The 18,594-nt window shown below is 42.6% G+C and overlaps 1 protein-coding gene across 2 annotated transcripts in view; it reads left to right on the forward strand.

The window, feature by feature from the left end:
- The first annotated feature begins 5,905 nt into the window (after positions 1-5,905).
- The window catches only part of LOC144679091 (collagen alpha-6(VI) chain-like), a 140,273-nt gene continuing 127,584 nt past the window's right edge, over positions 5,906-18,594 (forward strand). The window contains exons 1-2 of one of the 2 annotated variants that reach the window (XM_078539382.1): positions 5,906-5,973; positions 18,123-18,215. In XM_078539382.1, coding sequence (XP_078395508.1) covers positions 18,149-18,215 — 67 coding nt within the window. In that variant the 5' untranslated portion in view covers positions 5,906-5,973; positions 18,123-18,148. Of the gene's footprint in view, positions 5,978-18,122; positions 18,216-18,594 lie in introns of both variants that reach the window. The other variant, XM_078539383.1, reaches the window with a different exon arrangement.

Genomic DNA, 18,594 nt, shown 5'->3' on the forward strand with positions numbered 1-18,594 from the left:
GAAAAGATTGAGAGTAGAGCACAGGCAATTGGGACCATCTGGTATTGGACTTTGTTGATCACAGATAAGGGAAACCTTTGACGGAAAAGAAGTGGACAGTTCAGAAACTGTGGTGTGTGGTTTCACTATAGCTGGTCTGATGGAAATAGCAGAGAAGCAATCGGTTATATTTTTCAAAGTAAATGGTAGAAAAAAATATTTTCCAAGAAGTTTTCATTGTAATGGATATCTGTGAAATATCTGTTTCCAATTAATGATCTCATAGTGAAGGTGCCCCTAGGTAGCAGTGATCATAATATGATTGAATTTCACATTCAGCTTAAGGGAGAGAGGAATGGATCTAAGACTAGTGTTCTGAAGTTAAATAAGGGCAATTATGAGAGAAGGACAGAGCTGGCTACAGTGAACTAGGAAATTAGGTTAAGGGATAGATGAGTAGAGAAGCAGTGGCAGACTTTTAAGGAGATAGTTCAGAATACTCAGAAAATATACATTCCAGTGAGAAAGAAAGAATCTAAGGGAAGGACATATCATCCATGGCTATCTAAGGAAGTTAAAGATAGTATCAAATTGAAAGCAAAAACATCTAATTCCACAAATATGAGTGGCAGGCCAAAAGATTGGACAGAATGTAAAGAACTGCAAAGTGATTAAAAAATTAATAAGGAGGGAAAAATTAGATTATGAGAGAAAGCTGGCTAGAAATATGAAAACAGATAGTAAGCATTTTCATGGGTATTTAAAAAGGAAAATGGTAAGTAAAGTAAGCATTTGTCATCTAGAGGGACAGTCTGTGGAATTAATGATGGAAAATAAGGAAATGGCGGTGGAATTGAACAGATATTCCGTGTAGGTCCACACTTTAGTGGATACAAATAATATCCCAGAAATAATTGTGAATCAGAAGGCGAAAGGGAAGGAGGAACTTAAAATAATTACAATCACTAAAGAAAGGGTACTAAGAAAATTATTAGAACTAAAAGCTGACAAGTCCTCAGGTTCTGATAGACTTCATCCTAGAGTCTTAAAAGAAGTGGCTGATGGGATAATAGATGCATTGGTTTTAATTTTACAAAATTCCCTAGATTCTGTAAAGGTCCCATAAGATTGGGAAATAGCAAATTGACTCCTCTATTCAAGAAAAGAGGGAGACAGAGAGCAGGAAAGTACAGGCCAGTTATCTGTCATAGATGGAATTGGTGGAATCTATCATTAGGGTGGTTATAGTGGGGCACTTAGAAAATCTCAATGCAATCAGGCAGAGTCAAAATGGTTTTATGAAAGGGAAATCATGTTTGATTAATTTACTGGAGTTCTTTGAGGAAGTAGTAACAAGCAAAATGGATAAAAGGGAACCTGTGGTTGTGCTGCACTTAGATTACCTAAAGGCATTTGACAAGCTGCCATATCAAATATTACTTCGTAAAATAAGAACTCATGGTATAGGTGGTAACATATTAGAACAGGGAACAATTAGTAGACATAAATGGATCATTTTTGGATGGCAAGGGGAGTGGAGTGCCATAGGGTTCAGTGCTGGGTCCTGAACTATTTACAATCTATATAAATGACTTGGATGAAGGGGCCTACTGTATGGTTGCTAAATTTGCTGATGACACAAAGATAGATAGGAAAGTAAGTTGTAAAGAGGACATAAGGAGTGTGTAAATGGATGTAGATAACAGTTTAAGTGAGTGGGTAAAAAATTTGGCAGATGAAGTACAACATGGGAAAATGTGAACTTTTCCACTTTGGCAGGAAGAATAAAAAAAGCAGCATATTATTTAATAATAAGAGAGAGAATGCAGAACTCTGAGGTACAGAGAGATCTGTGTGTCCTGGTACGTGAATCACAAAGGGGAGAATTTTTCCTATGGCGGGCGGGTTGGGTGGGAGCTGGTGGGGTCAGGCGCGGAGCCGATCACCGCCTGCGATCGGCTGCGCGCCGCCATTTAATGTGGGCCAATTAAGGCCCACCCAGCGCAACGCACAGCCAGTAGCGCTCAGCGCTGCTTGTGCGGGCTGGGGGAGGAGGGAGAGCCGACGCTTGTGCTCTTTCATGCATGTGCATGAAAGGGTGCAGCAATCTCCCTGAGGCATGGAGCTGCCTCTGGGAGATTGATCAGAGAATAAAACATTTTAATAAATGATGTAAACATTTATTTAAACATGTCCCCTCATGTGACAGTGTCACATGAGTTGGGACATGTTTGTGAAGTTGGGAGAAATTATTTATTTAGTTTATAAAAGTTTCAGGAAACCTCATCCCACCCATGGATGAGCTTTCCTAAAAAAACGTGAAGGTTGCTTGGGATTTTTGGCTGCCTGCTAACTTTAAGGTTGGACGGGCAGCATTCTCAACTAGTTTAATTACTTTCTTAATGGCCTTAATAGGCCATTGACATTTCGGTGTGTGTGCAGCCGCCTCGGTGTGCACCCGCTGAACGAAACATCGAGATAACGCGTGATGACATCGGGACGCATGCCCAACGTCATCGCTCACCATCTTATGTGTCAGCGTGTTGGGCCCGCAACCGCACGCCGACCGGAAGATTCAGCCCAAAAAGTTAGTATGCAGGTACAGCAAGTGATTAGGAAGGCACATGGAATGTTCTTGTTTATGGCAAGAGGCATCAAATGTAAAAGTGAGGATGTTTAGCTACAGTTATACAGGGAGTTGGTGAGGCCACATCTGGAGTACTGTGTACAGTTTCTATCTCATTATTTTAGAAAGAACATAAATGCATTAGATGCAGGTCAGAGAAGGCTCACTCAACTTCTACCTGGGATCAGGGGGTTATCTTGTGAGGAAAGGTTGGACAGGCTGGGCCTGTATCCATTGGGGTTTTGAAGAATGAGAGGTGATATTACTGAAACATATAAGATCTTGAGGGGATTTGACAGGGTGGATACTGAAAAGATGTTTCCCCTTGTGGGAGAGACTAGAATAGGGGACACAATTTAAAAGTAAGGGATCTCCTATTTAAGATGGACATGAGGAGAATGTTTTTTTCTCTCAGAAGGTCATGAGCCTTTGGAACTCTCTAACCCGGAGGGAAGTGTCGTTGAATATTTTTAAGGCTGAGGTAGATATATTCTTGACTAACAAAGGAGTCAAATGTTGTTGGGGTAGGCAGAATTTGGAGTTGAGGCCGTAATCAGATCAACTGTGATCTCATTAAATGGCAGAGCAGGCCAGTGGGGCCGAATGGCCTACTCCTGTTCCTAATCCCTATGTACGTATGCTCATATGTATGTTGATTCTTGGAGAGAAACAAATGAGAAATTCTCCAAATTAGATTGAAAGCAGGAAACAGCAGCAGTACAATCAACCACCTAATGGAGCAAAAGCTCAGGAAATAGACCTGATTAGAATTGGAATAAACAGTTTCAACATGTCTGTTATATATTAATTTTTGTACATAGGGTACATGTTTCATTGAAACCTCTCATTGACACTTTGCATCTGTGAGCAAACCCATTATATTGTGACCAGTACCAATATCTGCAGGTGGCACTATGATAGGAGACACCATGGCCGTCACAAATCCAGCATTACAGTAGGTTTGAGAGCATATTCATGGTTGCTAATGGGTCGTTCAGCTATAATAATAAAATACAGGCCCCCAATTTTGTAGTACTAATGATGACGAGGCTGTCAGGAAGCACCATTGTTATGGGGTAAAAGTGTCAGGAATGTCTGCTGCCTGCACACGCACAGTTAAATGCAAAAATCCAGATGTTGCTGTCAGTGATCTCCTGTTGTGCTGCTCCAATATTTCAATGGTAAGAAATCAATATTAGCTTAAAGAAATCAACATTACGAACTTGGCCTAAATGCCTACCGGTACCTCACTAAAGACAGTTTCAAAAGTTAGAGCTTGTTAAATTTGGAGTAATTGAGCTTTTAATAACATAAGGGTGAACATATAAGTGATAAATATTATTTCATGACCTGTACAGTTCTGGAGCATTCCTGCAGCACTCAGTAGAGACAGTGTCAAGACCTGTGGTGGTCTGCTGTACGCCACACCACATTGCCATCAGGAGGGGACAGCTTTTATCACCAACTATACGGCAAGCAGCTGAGGGGCAGGAAGAAGAGAGGAATGGCAACTGAGACAGTTGCTTTCTGCTGGGGTTCCTCCAAAATGGTTTAGATAGTGGAAATGTTGTTTCAGCATGCTAATGGTCTGCTTTATCACATTTTGTGTGGCAGCATAGCTTTTATTGAATGCATGCTGCACATATTTGCATGGGCTGTGTGCTGCAGCCATCAGCCATGTGATCAGCAGGTCCCTTGTCAGCCAGTAGCCACCTTTCGGTTTGCCATGGTGGTTCAATGCAACTGACATGGTGAGCTGCAGAATTAAGGTGTCATGACTGCTGCTAGGATATTGGGTTTTGATGTGCATGATTTCTAGTGTATGATCACGCACTAGCTGGACATTGAGGGAGTGGAACCCCATGCCTTAGAACTGACATATGACACCTGCAGAGTGACATGCACCATGGGGAATCCGGCAAATTCCACAAAGATGTGTGCCCGCTCAGCCAACAGTGGATGGCAGACTGAGGTTTTGCAACATTCATCAGTTCTAGCCTTTAAGAAGCCTTGGAAAGTTCATGGCCACAGTCACCTTTACAACCGCTGGCAATGCTGTCCTTGCCTTACTCTGAAGTTCCATTCGCACCTGCAGCAGGTGCCAAATTTCAGTGAGAATATCCTTAATTTTGTTCCTTGTCGAGGTTCAGGTAGAAGAATGCTGTCTGGATGCCCTGGGTGAATATATCCCTCTGCTGAGAGCCCTCTCACTCTCCTCCTCCCTCTTTTAACAACTTGCCCCGCTCTGCATAACCTCTGCTCATCGAAAGGAAATGCCTACTACTACAACCGTGTCTTGGAGCAACTGTTTTTGCAGAAGCTTTGAAACCAGTACAAAGTCCTTCAGCTTCTGCCACACCAATCTCTCTGGATTTTAGCAACTTTAAAGAGCTCTAGAAAGCACCAAACACTCATACCAACAGTGAAAATCAATCAGCAACTAACCAGTAAGTAGTTAATGATGTCTTTAATAAGTACTGGTGGTGGGACCTACCTGCTGCTGAATGTGTGTTTAACTCTGTGAGGTTAAGAGACGGAGTTAGGTGGGACATTTAGCTCCAAAATGGCAGCGCTGGCATCCAATCAGCATTACATGCTGCATGACATCATGATTTAACTACTCTGCACACTTTTGGCAGATGCTCACTGCATGTACGCATGAACATCGTTCTCAATATGGCAACTCACCCTTTCAAAAAAAGGCTTATCACTTGCACTTGCATCCCAACTGGTAGTTAAAGCAAAAACTAAAACACGTATTTTCAAAAATAAACCCTTCAGAAGGCTGGAGTTACACTTCAGTCTCATTTACCAAAATAAAGGTAAAGACAGGATATTACAATATTTTTAAAAAGTACAAATGCCATAAAAGTGCATGTATGATGGGTTACCATTATGGACCTCTAAGGCCACTAGTAACACCCAAATAATGAGCGCTACACATCCAAATTTTGTGCCTAGAATATTTTAACAGTCCAACCTTGTTTATCCAACAGCAAGTCCATCTGTGACTGTTTTCAACTTTTTCTCCCGAAGAGCATCTTGAAAATGAAGCACGGATACACACATGAAGAAGTTAATCATGACGCCAAACATTATTTGGATTTTGTTTTGACCAGTCGACTTCTGGTTTCTTAGCCATACCTGGCATTACTAAGTGGCTTCCGACATTAGTTTGCGTTTTAAACTTTGGTCAGTGTACCAAGGGTTAATTGGTCCTGACTTGTTGCCACTGGGAGATGCTCACTAGTATTGGTAGTGAGAAGAGGGAGGAGGAGCTTCTCACAGCTTTATTAATGTGAAAGCTGCACACTAGCTTGGAGTGTCAGAACCTCCTCTAACAGGGCAGCTGTAAATCGTCTGGAACGGTAAGTACTATTTTTCTTTTAAAACTTTGGCTTAATGCACTTTGAGAATGAAACATAAACATTAACCTTTGCCAATTAGCTGTATAATAATTCTGCAGTTCAGTTTTGGTTATAAAAATTACCAAATGTGAAATTTTCCAAGTGCATTAATTGGTAATTGTACAATTAATCGGTAATTGTACAAAATTCTTGCATCAGAAGGAACATAAATAATTACCTAATTTTAAATTGAAATATTTTATCCAGTAAGTAATCCATTTCACAGGGATATTTTTTATGTTAAAGTTAATATGACTTACAGGAAAGTTTGATGTTAACTATTGCTTTTTGGATCAAATCACCTATGCTGTGATATTTGGTGCTCATTAGTTCAATTTATGTTGCATATTTGAGATATTTGCCTGGACTCTAATGTTAATTGCTTTACTGATTTATATATCTGGATCTCTCTCATGTATTTCTCTTGGTGCAATCTTGAAACAGAAAGCCAGGTTTTATCTTCAAATAGAATAGATGCACGGTTTTAATCAGATGATAAAACTATTTTTGATCAAAACAGATTGTTCTTAACAACAACCCTTCCAAGAAAAAGCTCATCACTCGTACTTTCATCCAAATTGGTAGTTAAAGCAAAAACTTAATCATGTACTTTAAAAAAATAAACCGTTCAGAAGGCTGAAGTCTCATAAAAGCAAAGACAGGACGTTACAATATTTTAAAATGTGTAAACATGAGGTTTGTGACCCAGACTGAATCAGAAATTAGTGATAAAGTGACGTGCGTTTTAATTTTTCAGTCATGTCATATAGTTTCTGAGTATGTACAGGTGCCATGAGTATTTCATAACATTTTCACATAATTTTGCTATAATTAAAATGGCATTTTTTTATGGCTGGGGGTGGGGGGGACATGTTGAATATTCACAGGGTGGGACAGTAGAGGGCTATATTTTCATTTGCTTCTTGAAATAATCAGATAATTTGATTGAGAAATGTGCAACTTGTGAGAGTATTATTTAATCATGGAAAAGGACAAATAAACCCAGTCAATCACAGAACATTTGCAATACTGATCCATCAGTAAAACATCATTTGAAACATCATTTTTACCGACTAGGCTCTGGAAGTAGTTTTCAAAGCTGTAGTGGAATGACCTGAGCAAGTGTTTGGTACAACAGTTAAAAGGAGGCAGCTAATATGGATAAAGTCTTGCATAAATTCATTGCTGTCCCAGTGACTCTAAGGACTTGGTGGCAGGTTTACAAGATTTTATTTGCATGACCTTTAAAAATTCAATGTAAGACTTCAGTTTAACTAGAAAATGGCCTCGAAATTCCAAAATGCTCTTCTTGGAAATATAGCAGTTTTCTAGCATACCAGAGCTCTGCCCCAGCTAAGATGTATGATAAATTCCGCTGGAAGTGGGACCAAGTAAAATATGCTCTCACCTCCCCCAACCCGCTCTGCCATTGGGGAATGAATGGAAATAACAGGCTAATCAGGTATGACATTATTAGTTAAAAACCCTTCAAGTTCTGCATTGACTTGTCTCACACCAAAATAAAGCAGTCTTGGATTGCCTGCATGGCTTACGCAAGTAGGAAGCTTCATCCTAAGGAACTCTGTCATTTCTCCTCTATTCTGGGGGAAGGTGATGAGTCTCTGTTAACTTTAAAGTTGGAAGGGTTATCCTATGCTGCCTTGGCTAATGGTAGCTACCTGTACACTTGCCAGTATTGCAAAGGTATAATAAGACCCATGGCGGGTCTCCTCTAATTATGCACCATACCATTGGTATTCTGAAGGGATGTTTCCATTGTGCACATGGAGTTGGCTTGGCAGTGGGGACATAGGCAGTCCTAACACCAACATCTCCAAAGTAGTTGTGGCATGCTATATCCTGCATAACCTTGCCTTGATGAAGGGACTTTCAATGGTGACTCCACGAGGAAGATGAACCAATAGCCCTTTTACTAGTCTCAGTAGCAGGAGAAAGAAGCCAAGGGCCCAATGGACCTGAAGAGAGACACTTAAGGCAACATCTGATAAACCCCCTTCTCCAATCCTCATAAATGAAATTCTCCAAGAACACTGAAATACAAAATGCAAGCAAAAACCAAATTACTTCTGAACACTGGGCTAAACATCATAAAGTGGTTTAACTCCACCTCTACTGGAAGCGTTAGCACAAAGCTCCAGTGCATATCCTAAGCCCTGATCTAAACTCCCATACCTGATGAGAATGAGACAGGCAAGGGGTAGAATGCTTACAGCAACCTGCAGACCAGGTCTTCACTGGCTGCCCATGTGCCATTTTAACAGGCTCACTCTGGCCAACCAGAGATGCTCTTGCACCAGGGAGGTGAGAGTCTCATTGAGGTTCAAATGTTGGATTTGGATGATGTCAGAGATCAGCAATCAAATCTGATGCCCAAAGCTGGTGCATAGGAAAAGTGGGCCGAGGTTAAGGCTGAAAGGGTAAACAAATTTTTTAAAAGTGGCTTCCTTGTTGGTCGGCGGAGCAAGAGTATACCTCTGGACCCCACAAGGAAACCTAGAGACCAGGCCTCCTCTAAGCATGATCACCAGCACCTTCAGCCACATAACTGAATGCCTGGAACCATTTTCATAGATCCTCAGCCCCCTGTTGAGATTTTTTTCTTATTCATTCATGGGATTGCGCATTGCTGGCTACGGCAGCATTTATTGCCCATCCCTAATTCACAGAATCACAGAATCACAGTGCAGGGGAGGCCCTTCGGCCCATCGAGTCTGCACCGACACGTGAGAAACATCTGACCTACCTACCTAATCCCATTTACCAGCACTTGGCCCATAGCCTTGAATGTTATGACGTGCCAAGTGTTCATCCAGGTACTTTTTAAAGGATGTGAGGCAACCCGCCTCCACCACCCTCCCAGGCAGTGCATTCCAGACCGTCACCACACTCTGGGTAAAAAAGCTCTTCCTCCTGCCCCTCACCTTGAACTTATGCCCCCTTGTGACTGACCCTTCAACTAAGGGGAACAGCTGCTCCCCATCCACCCTGTCCATGCCCCTCATAATCTTGTACACATCGATCAGGTCGCCCCTCAGTCTTCTCCACTCCAATGAAAACAACCCAAGTCTATCCAACCTCTCTTCATAACTTAAAAGTTTCATCCCAGGCAACATCCTGGTGAATCTCCTCTGCACCCCCTCCAGTGCAATCACATCCTTCCTATAATTTGGCGACCAGAACTGCACACAGTACTCCAGCTGTGGCCTCACCAAGGTTCTATACAACTCCAACATGACCTTCCTACTTTTGTAATCTATGCCTCGATTGATAAAGGCAAGTATCCCATATGCCTTTTTCACCACCCCACTAACATGCCCCTCTGCCTTCAGAGATCTATGGACACAAATGCCAAGGTCCCTTTGTTCCTCAGAACTTCCTAGTGTCATGCCATTCATTGAAAACTTCCTTGTCAAATTACTCCTTCCAAAGTGTATCACCTCACACTTTTCAGGGTTAAATTCCATCTGCCACTTATCTGCCAATGTGACCATCCCGTCAAAATCTTCCTGTAGCCCAAGACACTCAACCTCACTGTTAACCACCCGCCAATCTTTGTGTCATCCGCAAACTTACTAATCCTACCCCCCACATAGTCATCTATGTCGTTTACATAAATGATAAATAATAGGGGACTGAGCACAGATCCCTGTGGTACGCCACTGGACACTGGCTTCCAGTAACTAAAGCATCCTTCTGTCATCACCCTCTGCCTCCTACAACTAAGTCAATTTTGAATCCACCTTATCAAATTACCCTGTATCCCATGTGCCTTTGCCTTCTTTATAAGTCTCCCATGTGGGACCTTGTCAAAGGATTTGCTGAAATCCATATAAACTACATCAACTGCACTACCCTCATCTACACACCTGGTCACCTCCTCAAAAAATTCAATCAAATTTGTTAGGCATGACCTCCCTCTGACAAAGCCATGCTGACTATCCCTGATCAAACCTTGCCTCTCCAAGTGGAGATAGATTCTCTCCTTCAGAAATTTCTCCAATAGTTTCCCTACCACTGATGTGAGACTCACTGGCCTGTAGTTCCCTGGCTTATCTCTGCAACCCTACTTAAATAGCGGAACCACATTAGCTGTGCTCCAGTCCTCTGGCACCTCCCCCATGGCAAGAGAGGAATTAAAAATTTGGGTCAGAGCCCCTGCGATCTCCTACCTTGCTGCCCTCAGCAGTCTGGGACACAAATCATCCAGACTTGGAGATTTGTCCACTTTTAAGCCTGCCAACACCTCCAATACCTTGTCACTCCCTATATCAATTTGCTTAAGAACCTCGCAGTCTCTCTCCCCAAGTTCGATACCTTCATCCTCATTCTCTTGGGTGAAGACAGACGTGAAGTATTCATTCAACACTCTAGCGATTTCCTCTGGCTCCACCCATAGATTGCCCCCTTGGTCCCTTATGGGCCCTACTCTTTCCCTGGTTATCCTCTTCCCATTGATATACTTATAGAATATCTTGGGATTTTCCCTACTTTTACCAGCCAGAACTTTCTCATAGCCCCTCTTTGCTCTCTTAATTGCTTTCTTAAGCTCCACCCTGCACTTTCTGTACTCCACTAATGCCTCCGCTGATTTGCTTCCCTTGTACCTGCTAAAAGCCTCTTTTTTCCTTCTCATCATAACCTGAATATCTCTGGTCATCCATGGTTCTCTGGGCTTGTTACTCCTTCCTATCACCCTAGAGGGAACATGTTGAGCCTGTACCCTCCCCAATTCCTTTTTGAACATCCCCCACTGTTCCTCTGTAGATTTCCCCACAAGTAACTGTTCCCAGTCTACCTTGGCCAGATCCTGCCTTATTTTACTAAACTTCACTCTCCCCCAATCCAAAACATTTTTTTTGCAACTTGTCAATTTCTTTCTCCATAACAAACTTAAACTGTACCATGTTGTGATCGCTATCACTAAAATGCTCACCCATCACCACCTCAGCCACCTGTCCGGCTTCATTCCCCAGAATTAGGTCCAGCAATGCACCGTCCCTTGTTGGACCCTCTACATATTGACCTAAAACGTTCTCCTGTACACATTTCAAGAAATCCACTCCATCTAAGCCCTTAACACAATGTCTATCCCAATTAATGTTGGGAAAGTTGAAATCACCTAATATAATTACCCACTAAGATAAAAGCAAAAAACTACAGATGCTGGAAATCCAAAACAAAAATAAAAATATCTGGAAAAATTCAGCAGGTCTGGCAACATCCGCGGAGAGGAACACAGTTAATGTTTCAAGTCCGTATGACTCTTCAACAGAACTAAGTAAAAATAGAAGAGAGGTGAAATATAAGCTGATTTAAGGTGGGGGGGGATGTGGAACAGGTAGAGCTGGATAGAGGGCCAGTGTTAGGTGGAGATAACCAAAAGATGTCACAGACAAAAGGACAAAGAGGTGTTGAAGGTGATGATATTATCTAAGGAATGTGCTTATTAAGGATAGAAAGCAGGACAAGCAAGGTACAGATTGCCCTAGTGGGGGTGGGGTGGGGGGAAGGAATCGAAATAGGATAAAAGGCAGAGATAAAACAATGGATGGAAATACATTTAAAAATAATGGAAATAGGTGGGAAAAGAAAAATCTATATAAATTATTGGAAAAAATGGAGGTGGTGGGGGAGATCGGAAAGGGGGTGGGGATGGAGGAGAGAGTTCATGATCTAAAATTGTTGAACTCAATATTCAGTCCGGAAGGCTATAAAGTTCCTAGTCGGAAGATGAGGTGCTGTTCCTCCAGTTTGCGTTGAGCCTCACTGGAATATTGTTCTCATGCCCACATGTCCGTCTTTGGCCTGCTGCAATGTTTCCAGGTCCAGACGAGAGCATGAAGTAGCACCGAAGCAATCATCGATGTACCGAAGAAAGAGTTGTGGGAGGGGGCCGGAGTAGGACTGGAACAAGGAATGTTCCACATACCCCATAAACAGACAGGCATAATGAAAATCCCTTTTTGCAATAATACAGATCCAGCGTACAGCAAAGAATTGTCCCTCAGCCGAGGGTTTGGCCCACTCCGATGGTTCAAGAAGATATAAAAGATTCCGACGCTCTTAAAGAAGAGTAGGGAATTACCAGTATTCAGGTCAACATACCAAGTACCAAAAGAAACTGACTCATCAGTCGGTTCACTGTTTAGGGGTACAATAGTGTAGTGGTTTACTACAGAGGCCTGACATAATTAATCCAGAGAATGTGAGCTCAAATCCCACCAAGGCAGCTTGAGAATTTGAATTCAGTTCTAAGTAATCTGTAAATCAAATGCTGATATCAATAAAAGTGACAATGAGGCTCTTGGATTGTTGCAATGGCCTTTAGGGAAGGAAACCTGCCATACTTACCCATTTTGGTCTATATGTGATTCCAGTAACACGTGAAATAAAAGTGCAAAATTTAATCACATGTGGCTTCCTTTATGCTCAGCTGAGGCCTCTCTCTTTCCAGGAGACTTCCCTCTGGCAAGCCACTCAGTGGTTGAAGAATAAGGCCCACCCCACCTTCTAAGGGCAATCAGGGATGGGGCAAGAGTACATGCCAGCCATGCCAGTAACACTCACACGCTGAGAACGAATAACAATAGCCCAGAATAACTCTTGTGATACGTCTATATTACAATTATTGCAAATGTAGAGGAAATCGCGCTGCTGGGTTGGGAGCGGGAGGAGGGTGAGCGCCGAAGTCTGCGCAGGACGCAGGGGAGCGCGTAATGGAAGCTCCCTGAAGGTAGAGAGCTGCCTCAGGGAGCTGAAGAATATAAAACCCTTAAATAAAGATGTGGAAAATGTGGGAAAAACAAATGTCCCCACATAGGACTGACTCACATGAACATAGACATAATAAAAATTCTGTCAAAGCGTTTTTATATTGCAAGTAAAGAATAATTCACCACAGGAAATAATTATGGAACAGAATTTTACGTCCCGTGGGCAGCCACATGCCTGACCCAATCGGGCGTAAAATAACACGAAATGACATCGACCGAGCATCCCGATGTCATTGCATGATATTTCACTCAGCAGGCGCGCGCGAGAGTGGGCAGCACGCCCACCGACAATTAAGAGGCCTATTAAGGCCACTAATCAATGAATTAGCTGCTTTTTGCTGTCCGTCCAACCTTACTGTTGGCGGGCGGGCGAATCGGCCAGGCAGCCTTTGCATTTCTGAGGAAACCTCATCCACGAGCGGGGTGAGGTTTCCCACATTAATTTTTAAAAATAATGTTCCCTCTACATTGGAGAGACCAAATGCAGACTGGGTGACTGCTTTGCAGAACACCTTCAGTCTGTCCGCAAGCATGACCCAAACCTCCCTGTCGCTTGCCATTTCAACACTCCACCCTGCTCTCATGCCCACATGTCTGTCCTTGGCTTGCTGCATTGTTCCAGTGAAGCTCAACGCAAACTGGAGGAACAGCACCTCATCTTTCGACTAGGCACTTTACAGCCTTCCGGGCTGAATATTGAGTTCAACAATTTTAGATCATGAACTCTCTCCTCCATCCCCGCCCCCCTTTCCGATCCCCCCCTTTTTTTTCCCAATATCCCAACAATTCCATTATTTTTAAATGTATTGTTTATATATTTAAATCCATTGTTTTATCTCTACCTTTTAGCCTATTTTGATTCCTTCACCCCACCCCACCCTGACTAGGGCTATCTGTGCCTTGTTTGTCCTGCTTTCTACCCTTAATTAGCACATTCCTTAGATAATATCATCACCTTCAACACCTCTTTGTTCTTTTGTCTGTGACATCTTTTGGTTATCTCCACCTATCACTGGCCCTCTATCCAGCTCTACCTGTTCCACACCCCCCTCCCCCCTTAAACCAGCTTATATTTCACCTCTCTTCTATTTTTACTTAGTTCTGTTGAAGAGTCATACGAACTCGAAACGTTAACTGTGTTCCTCTCCTCAGATGCTGCCAGACCTGCTGAGTTTTTCCAGGTATTTTTATTTTTGTTTTTAATATAATTGCCCTATTGTTATTGTTTTTTCACACCTCCACAAATTGTGCACATATTTGCTCCTCAATTTCCCGCTGACTATCTGGGGGGTCTATAATAAACACCTAATAATGTGGTTGTCCCTTTTTTATTCCTAAGATCTACCCACAAAGCTTCATTTGATGCCCCCTCCAAGATACCATCTCTCCTTACTGCAGTAACTGACTCCTTAACTAATAAGGCAATGCCTCCTCCTCTTTTACCCCCTCCCCTGTCTCGCCTGAAGATTCTATATCCCGGAATGTTGAGCTGCCAGTCCTGCCCTTCCCTCAACCACGTCTCAGTGATGGCTACTATATCACAATTCCACATGTCAATCCTCACCCTTAACTCATCCGTTTTACCTGTCATACTCCTGGCATTAAAGTAGAGGCCATCCAGCCTTGCCTTAATTCCTTTAAACTTATTGCAGCTGTACTCCCTCTGACTTGATTGTTTTACTATATTATGATGTGTCCCTATTCTGCGAACATTCTGTGTCCCCTCCCCTTGCTAAATTAGTTTAAACTCCTCCCAACAGCACTAGCAAACCCACCGCAAGGATGTTAGTCCTACTCTGGTTCAGATGTGGACCGTCCCACTTGTACAGGTCCCACCTTCCCCAGAAACAGTCCCAGTGATCCAGGAATCTAAAACCCTCCCTCCTGCACCAACTCTTAAGCCATGTATTCATCTGAGCTATTCTCCTATTTCTGAGCTCGCTAGCATGTGGCACTGGGAGTAATCCAGAGATTACAACCCGAGAGGCCTTGCTTTTTAGCCTACTGCCTAACTCCCTGAATTCTTGATGCAAGACCTCATCCCTCTTTCTACCTATGTCATTGGTACCAACATGTACCGTGACCTCTGTTTTATCACCCTCCCGCTTCAGGATGCCCTGCAGTCGTTCAGTGACATCTCGGACCCTGGCACCAGGGAGGCAACATACCATCCTGGAGTCACAGTGACGGCCACAGTAGCACCTATCTGTTCCCCTGACTATTTAATCCCCTATTGCTATTGCTCTTCCTCCCTTCCTCCCCTCCTGTACAGACAGGCTGCTTATGCTAATTGCCCTTCAGAAGGTGGTGGTGAGCTGCCTTCTTGAACCGCTGCAGTCCATGTGGCGTAGGTACACCCACAGTGCTGTTAGGGAGGGAGTTCCAGGGTTTTAACCCACCGATAGTGAAGGAACGGCCAATATATTTGCAAGTCAAGATGGTGAGTGGCTTGGAGGGGAACTTCCAGGGGCTGGTACCCCCATGTGTCTTCTGCCCTTGTCCTTCTAGATGGTAGCGGTCTTGGGTTTGGAAGGTGCTGTTCAAGGAGCCTTGGTGATTTTCTGCATTGCATCTTGTAGATGGTACACACTGCTGCCACCGTGCATCAGTGGTGGATGGAGTGAATGTTTTTGGATGGGGTGCCAATCAAGTGGGCTGCTTTGTTCTGGATGGTGTTGAGCTTCTTGAGTTTTGTTGGAGCTGCACTCATCCAGGCAAATGGAGAGTATTCCATCACACTCCTGACTTGTTGTGGACAGGTTTCGGGGAGTCAGAAGTTACTCCCCTCAGGATTCCTAGCCTCTGACCTGCTCTGGTAGTCACATTATTTATATGGCTATTCTAGTTTAGTTTCTGGTCAATAGTAACCCCCAGGATGTTGATAGTGGGGGATTCAGAGAAGGTAATGCCATTGAATGTCATTGGATGATTGTTAGATTCTCTCTTGTTGGAAGTGATCATTAATTAGCATTTGTATGGCGTGAATGTTACTTTCCACTTGCCAGTCCAAGCCTGGATATTGTTCACCAGATTGATGCAACTGGCAGTAGACTGGTCTGGTATATATCAATGAGGCTCATGAATTAAAATGGCCTGACACCCATCCCACTAGCCCTATTCTTGCCCTACAACCAATTAAAATCAGGACTTTAAGCTCTATTGGAAATGTCACAGAAATGGATGTCAATAATTATCAAGCCTGATAATTGGTCTGCATCTCACAGCTCCTGGCTCCTGACTCCTTTGGGAGTTGGTGGGGAGTGGTGGTGTGGCAGAGATGGAGGGCTCTCCTGAAGGTTGAATTGCTTCTACAGGTGTATTGAGATTTGGCTTATGCTGGAGTGATGCCAGCATTATGATGGTAGACTGATGCCGGGCCATTTTCTCTGGGTCCTGGATCTGAATATCTGCTATTGCAGTTAGCACAAACCTTATTGTGACATTTAGATCATTCGGACCCTGTAAGATGACACACCAAGAGCTCTGGAAGCCCATTTGCATTATTCTTTCAGTATGGTCCTTCAAGGCTGAAGGCCAATAGTGAATGCCTCCATTTTAGAATCACTTGCCCAGTGGCCTCTTTATTGTGGGGATGAGGCAACAGATGATCCTGTGAGCACCCTTCACTCCAGGTAGCACTGCATTGTTGCAATCAATTTCTGAGGGTTCTAGGGTAGCAGAAAAGAGGTGGAGTCTTGGCACAGTGCAGTTTTCCTCCCTTTTTTCCTGACTTTTGCACGTGGGAAATAAGCATTTCTCTTTGTTTCTTTTTTTGGTGTGTGCAATTTCCCTTCATTTCTTGTTTGATCTCTTTCTCCGAGGTTTGAAGAGAAGTCAATGCTTGTTCTGATACAGGTTTCAATTATGAATTCAAGCTCAATTTCAAATATGCTTTCTCAGTCTTCCTTCAAAGATATTGTTCAGAGACATCCCTTCCTCATCCACCAATAACCTCAGATTTCTGTGCAAGTAACATTGTGCAAGTAAGTGCATTGACAGGCAGATCGACCTGGGGGTACAGGTCCACAGGTCACTGAAAGTGGCAACGCAGGTGGATAAGGTAGTCAGGAAGGCATATGGCATGCTTGCCTTCATTGGCAGGGGTATTGAGTATAAAAGCTGGGAAGTCATGCTGCAGCTGTATAGAACCTCGGTTAGACCACACTTGGAATATTGCGTGGAATTCTGGTCGCCACATTGCCAGAAGGATATGGAGGCGTTTGAGAGGGTGCAGAGGAGGTTTACCAGGATGCTGCCTGGTCTGGAGGTTATTAGCTATGAGGAGAGTTTGGAGAAACTCGGATTGTTCTCACTAGAATGACGGAGATTGAGGGGTGACTTGATAGAAGTTTACAAAATTATGAGTGGCATGGACAGAGTAGTTAGTCAGAAGCTTTTTCCCAGGGTGGAAGAGTCAATTACTATGGGACATATGTATAAGGTGAGAGGAGAAAACTATAGAGGAGATGTGCGGGGCAAGTTTTTTTACGCAGAGGGTAGTGAGTGTCTGGAATACGCTGCCAGAGGAGGTGGTGGAAGCAGGTACGATAGTGGTGTTTAAGAGGCAGCTTGACAAGTATATGAATAGGATGGGAATAGAGGGATACGGACCCCGGAAGTGCAAAATGTTTTAGTTGACAGGCAATATGATCAGCGCAGGCTTGGAGGGCCGAAGGGCCTGTTCCTGTGCTGTACTTTTCTTTGTTCTTTGTTCCAACTATTAAGTCACTGTGGCTCCGAACATCTGCTCCCTTATTAAAATTAACAAAAATTGTTCATCTTACCTTAAAATTCAATATGCATTTTGGATTTTTAAATTTCTGCTAACTATAGCTGATCAGGTATTTCCAAGTTTAAAAACCGCTTAAACATTTTCTTTAATTATAGTTTTGACCATTATTTTGCACAGTCTGAGGATTTAAATAGTCATTTGGGAGATAGATCTCTTTTGGATGTCTTTATCTCTGAAATTTTGAACAGGCTCACTTTTCACAGAGGCAATAGCTTTACCTAGGGTTGTGAGATAGTTCAGAGTATTGGCATATTCTAAACCCAAATCACAGACCTTCAGTTCAGAATATGTGCATTGATTATTTGCAAGTCTATTGTGATCTAATAGCAAAGCAATATAGTGCATGTCTTTTAAATGTAATTGCAATCTTAGATTACTATTTTCTTAAATCAAAACAAAAAATGCACTTAAAATAACTCGTTCTGTTTTTCCAAGAGTGCATGATTTAATATATAACTGTCATAAAATATCAGAAGTTAAGAAATATATAACATATTTTCTGTTTTTCTTTATATTTTTGGCAGGACAAGCACTTGGAACTATTGCCAACATGGGGCTGTTTGAAACAGCCTTCCTTCTGACAATATATCTATATCTTACCAGCTCTCAGCAACATGGTATTTAAGTAGTTTTATTTACATTAAACAAAGTTTTCTCAATTTGACACCTTAACTTATATACTTATATAAAAACATTCCCGAGGTGGTTCTTTTCAATTCTACATCCATGTATTAAAACCATTCAATCCAGAGAAACATCTGATTGTATGCCTGAGAATGCTTAAGGCCCGTGGGTTAGTTTGATATGTCTTTTAATAGGATTTTGGTTAAATAAATACACCAGAGGTTCTCAATTTGGTTTTTTTACTGACTATTCTTATATGTTTATACTAAAAGCCATTGATTTGTTCTGAAGGAAATTGGGGCTTTTCTAGGATTCTATATACGGTTTGCTACTGCATGACCGGGACTACAATTTACCAGTCCTTTGCCTGAC

This window comes from Cetorhinus maximus, chromosome 3 (assembly GCF_964194155.1).
Source record: "Cetorhinus maximus chromosome 3, sCetMax3.hap1.1, whole genome shotgun sequence".
In the NCBI taxonomy this organism is placed as follows: domain Eukaryota; kingdom Metazoa; phylum Chordata; class Chondrichthyes; order Lamniformes; family Cetorhinidae; genus Cetorhinus; species Cetorhinus maximus.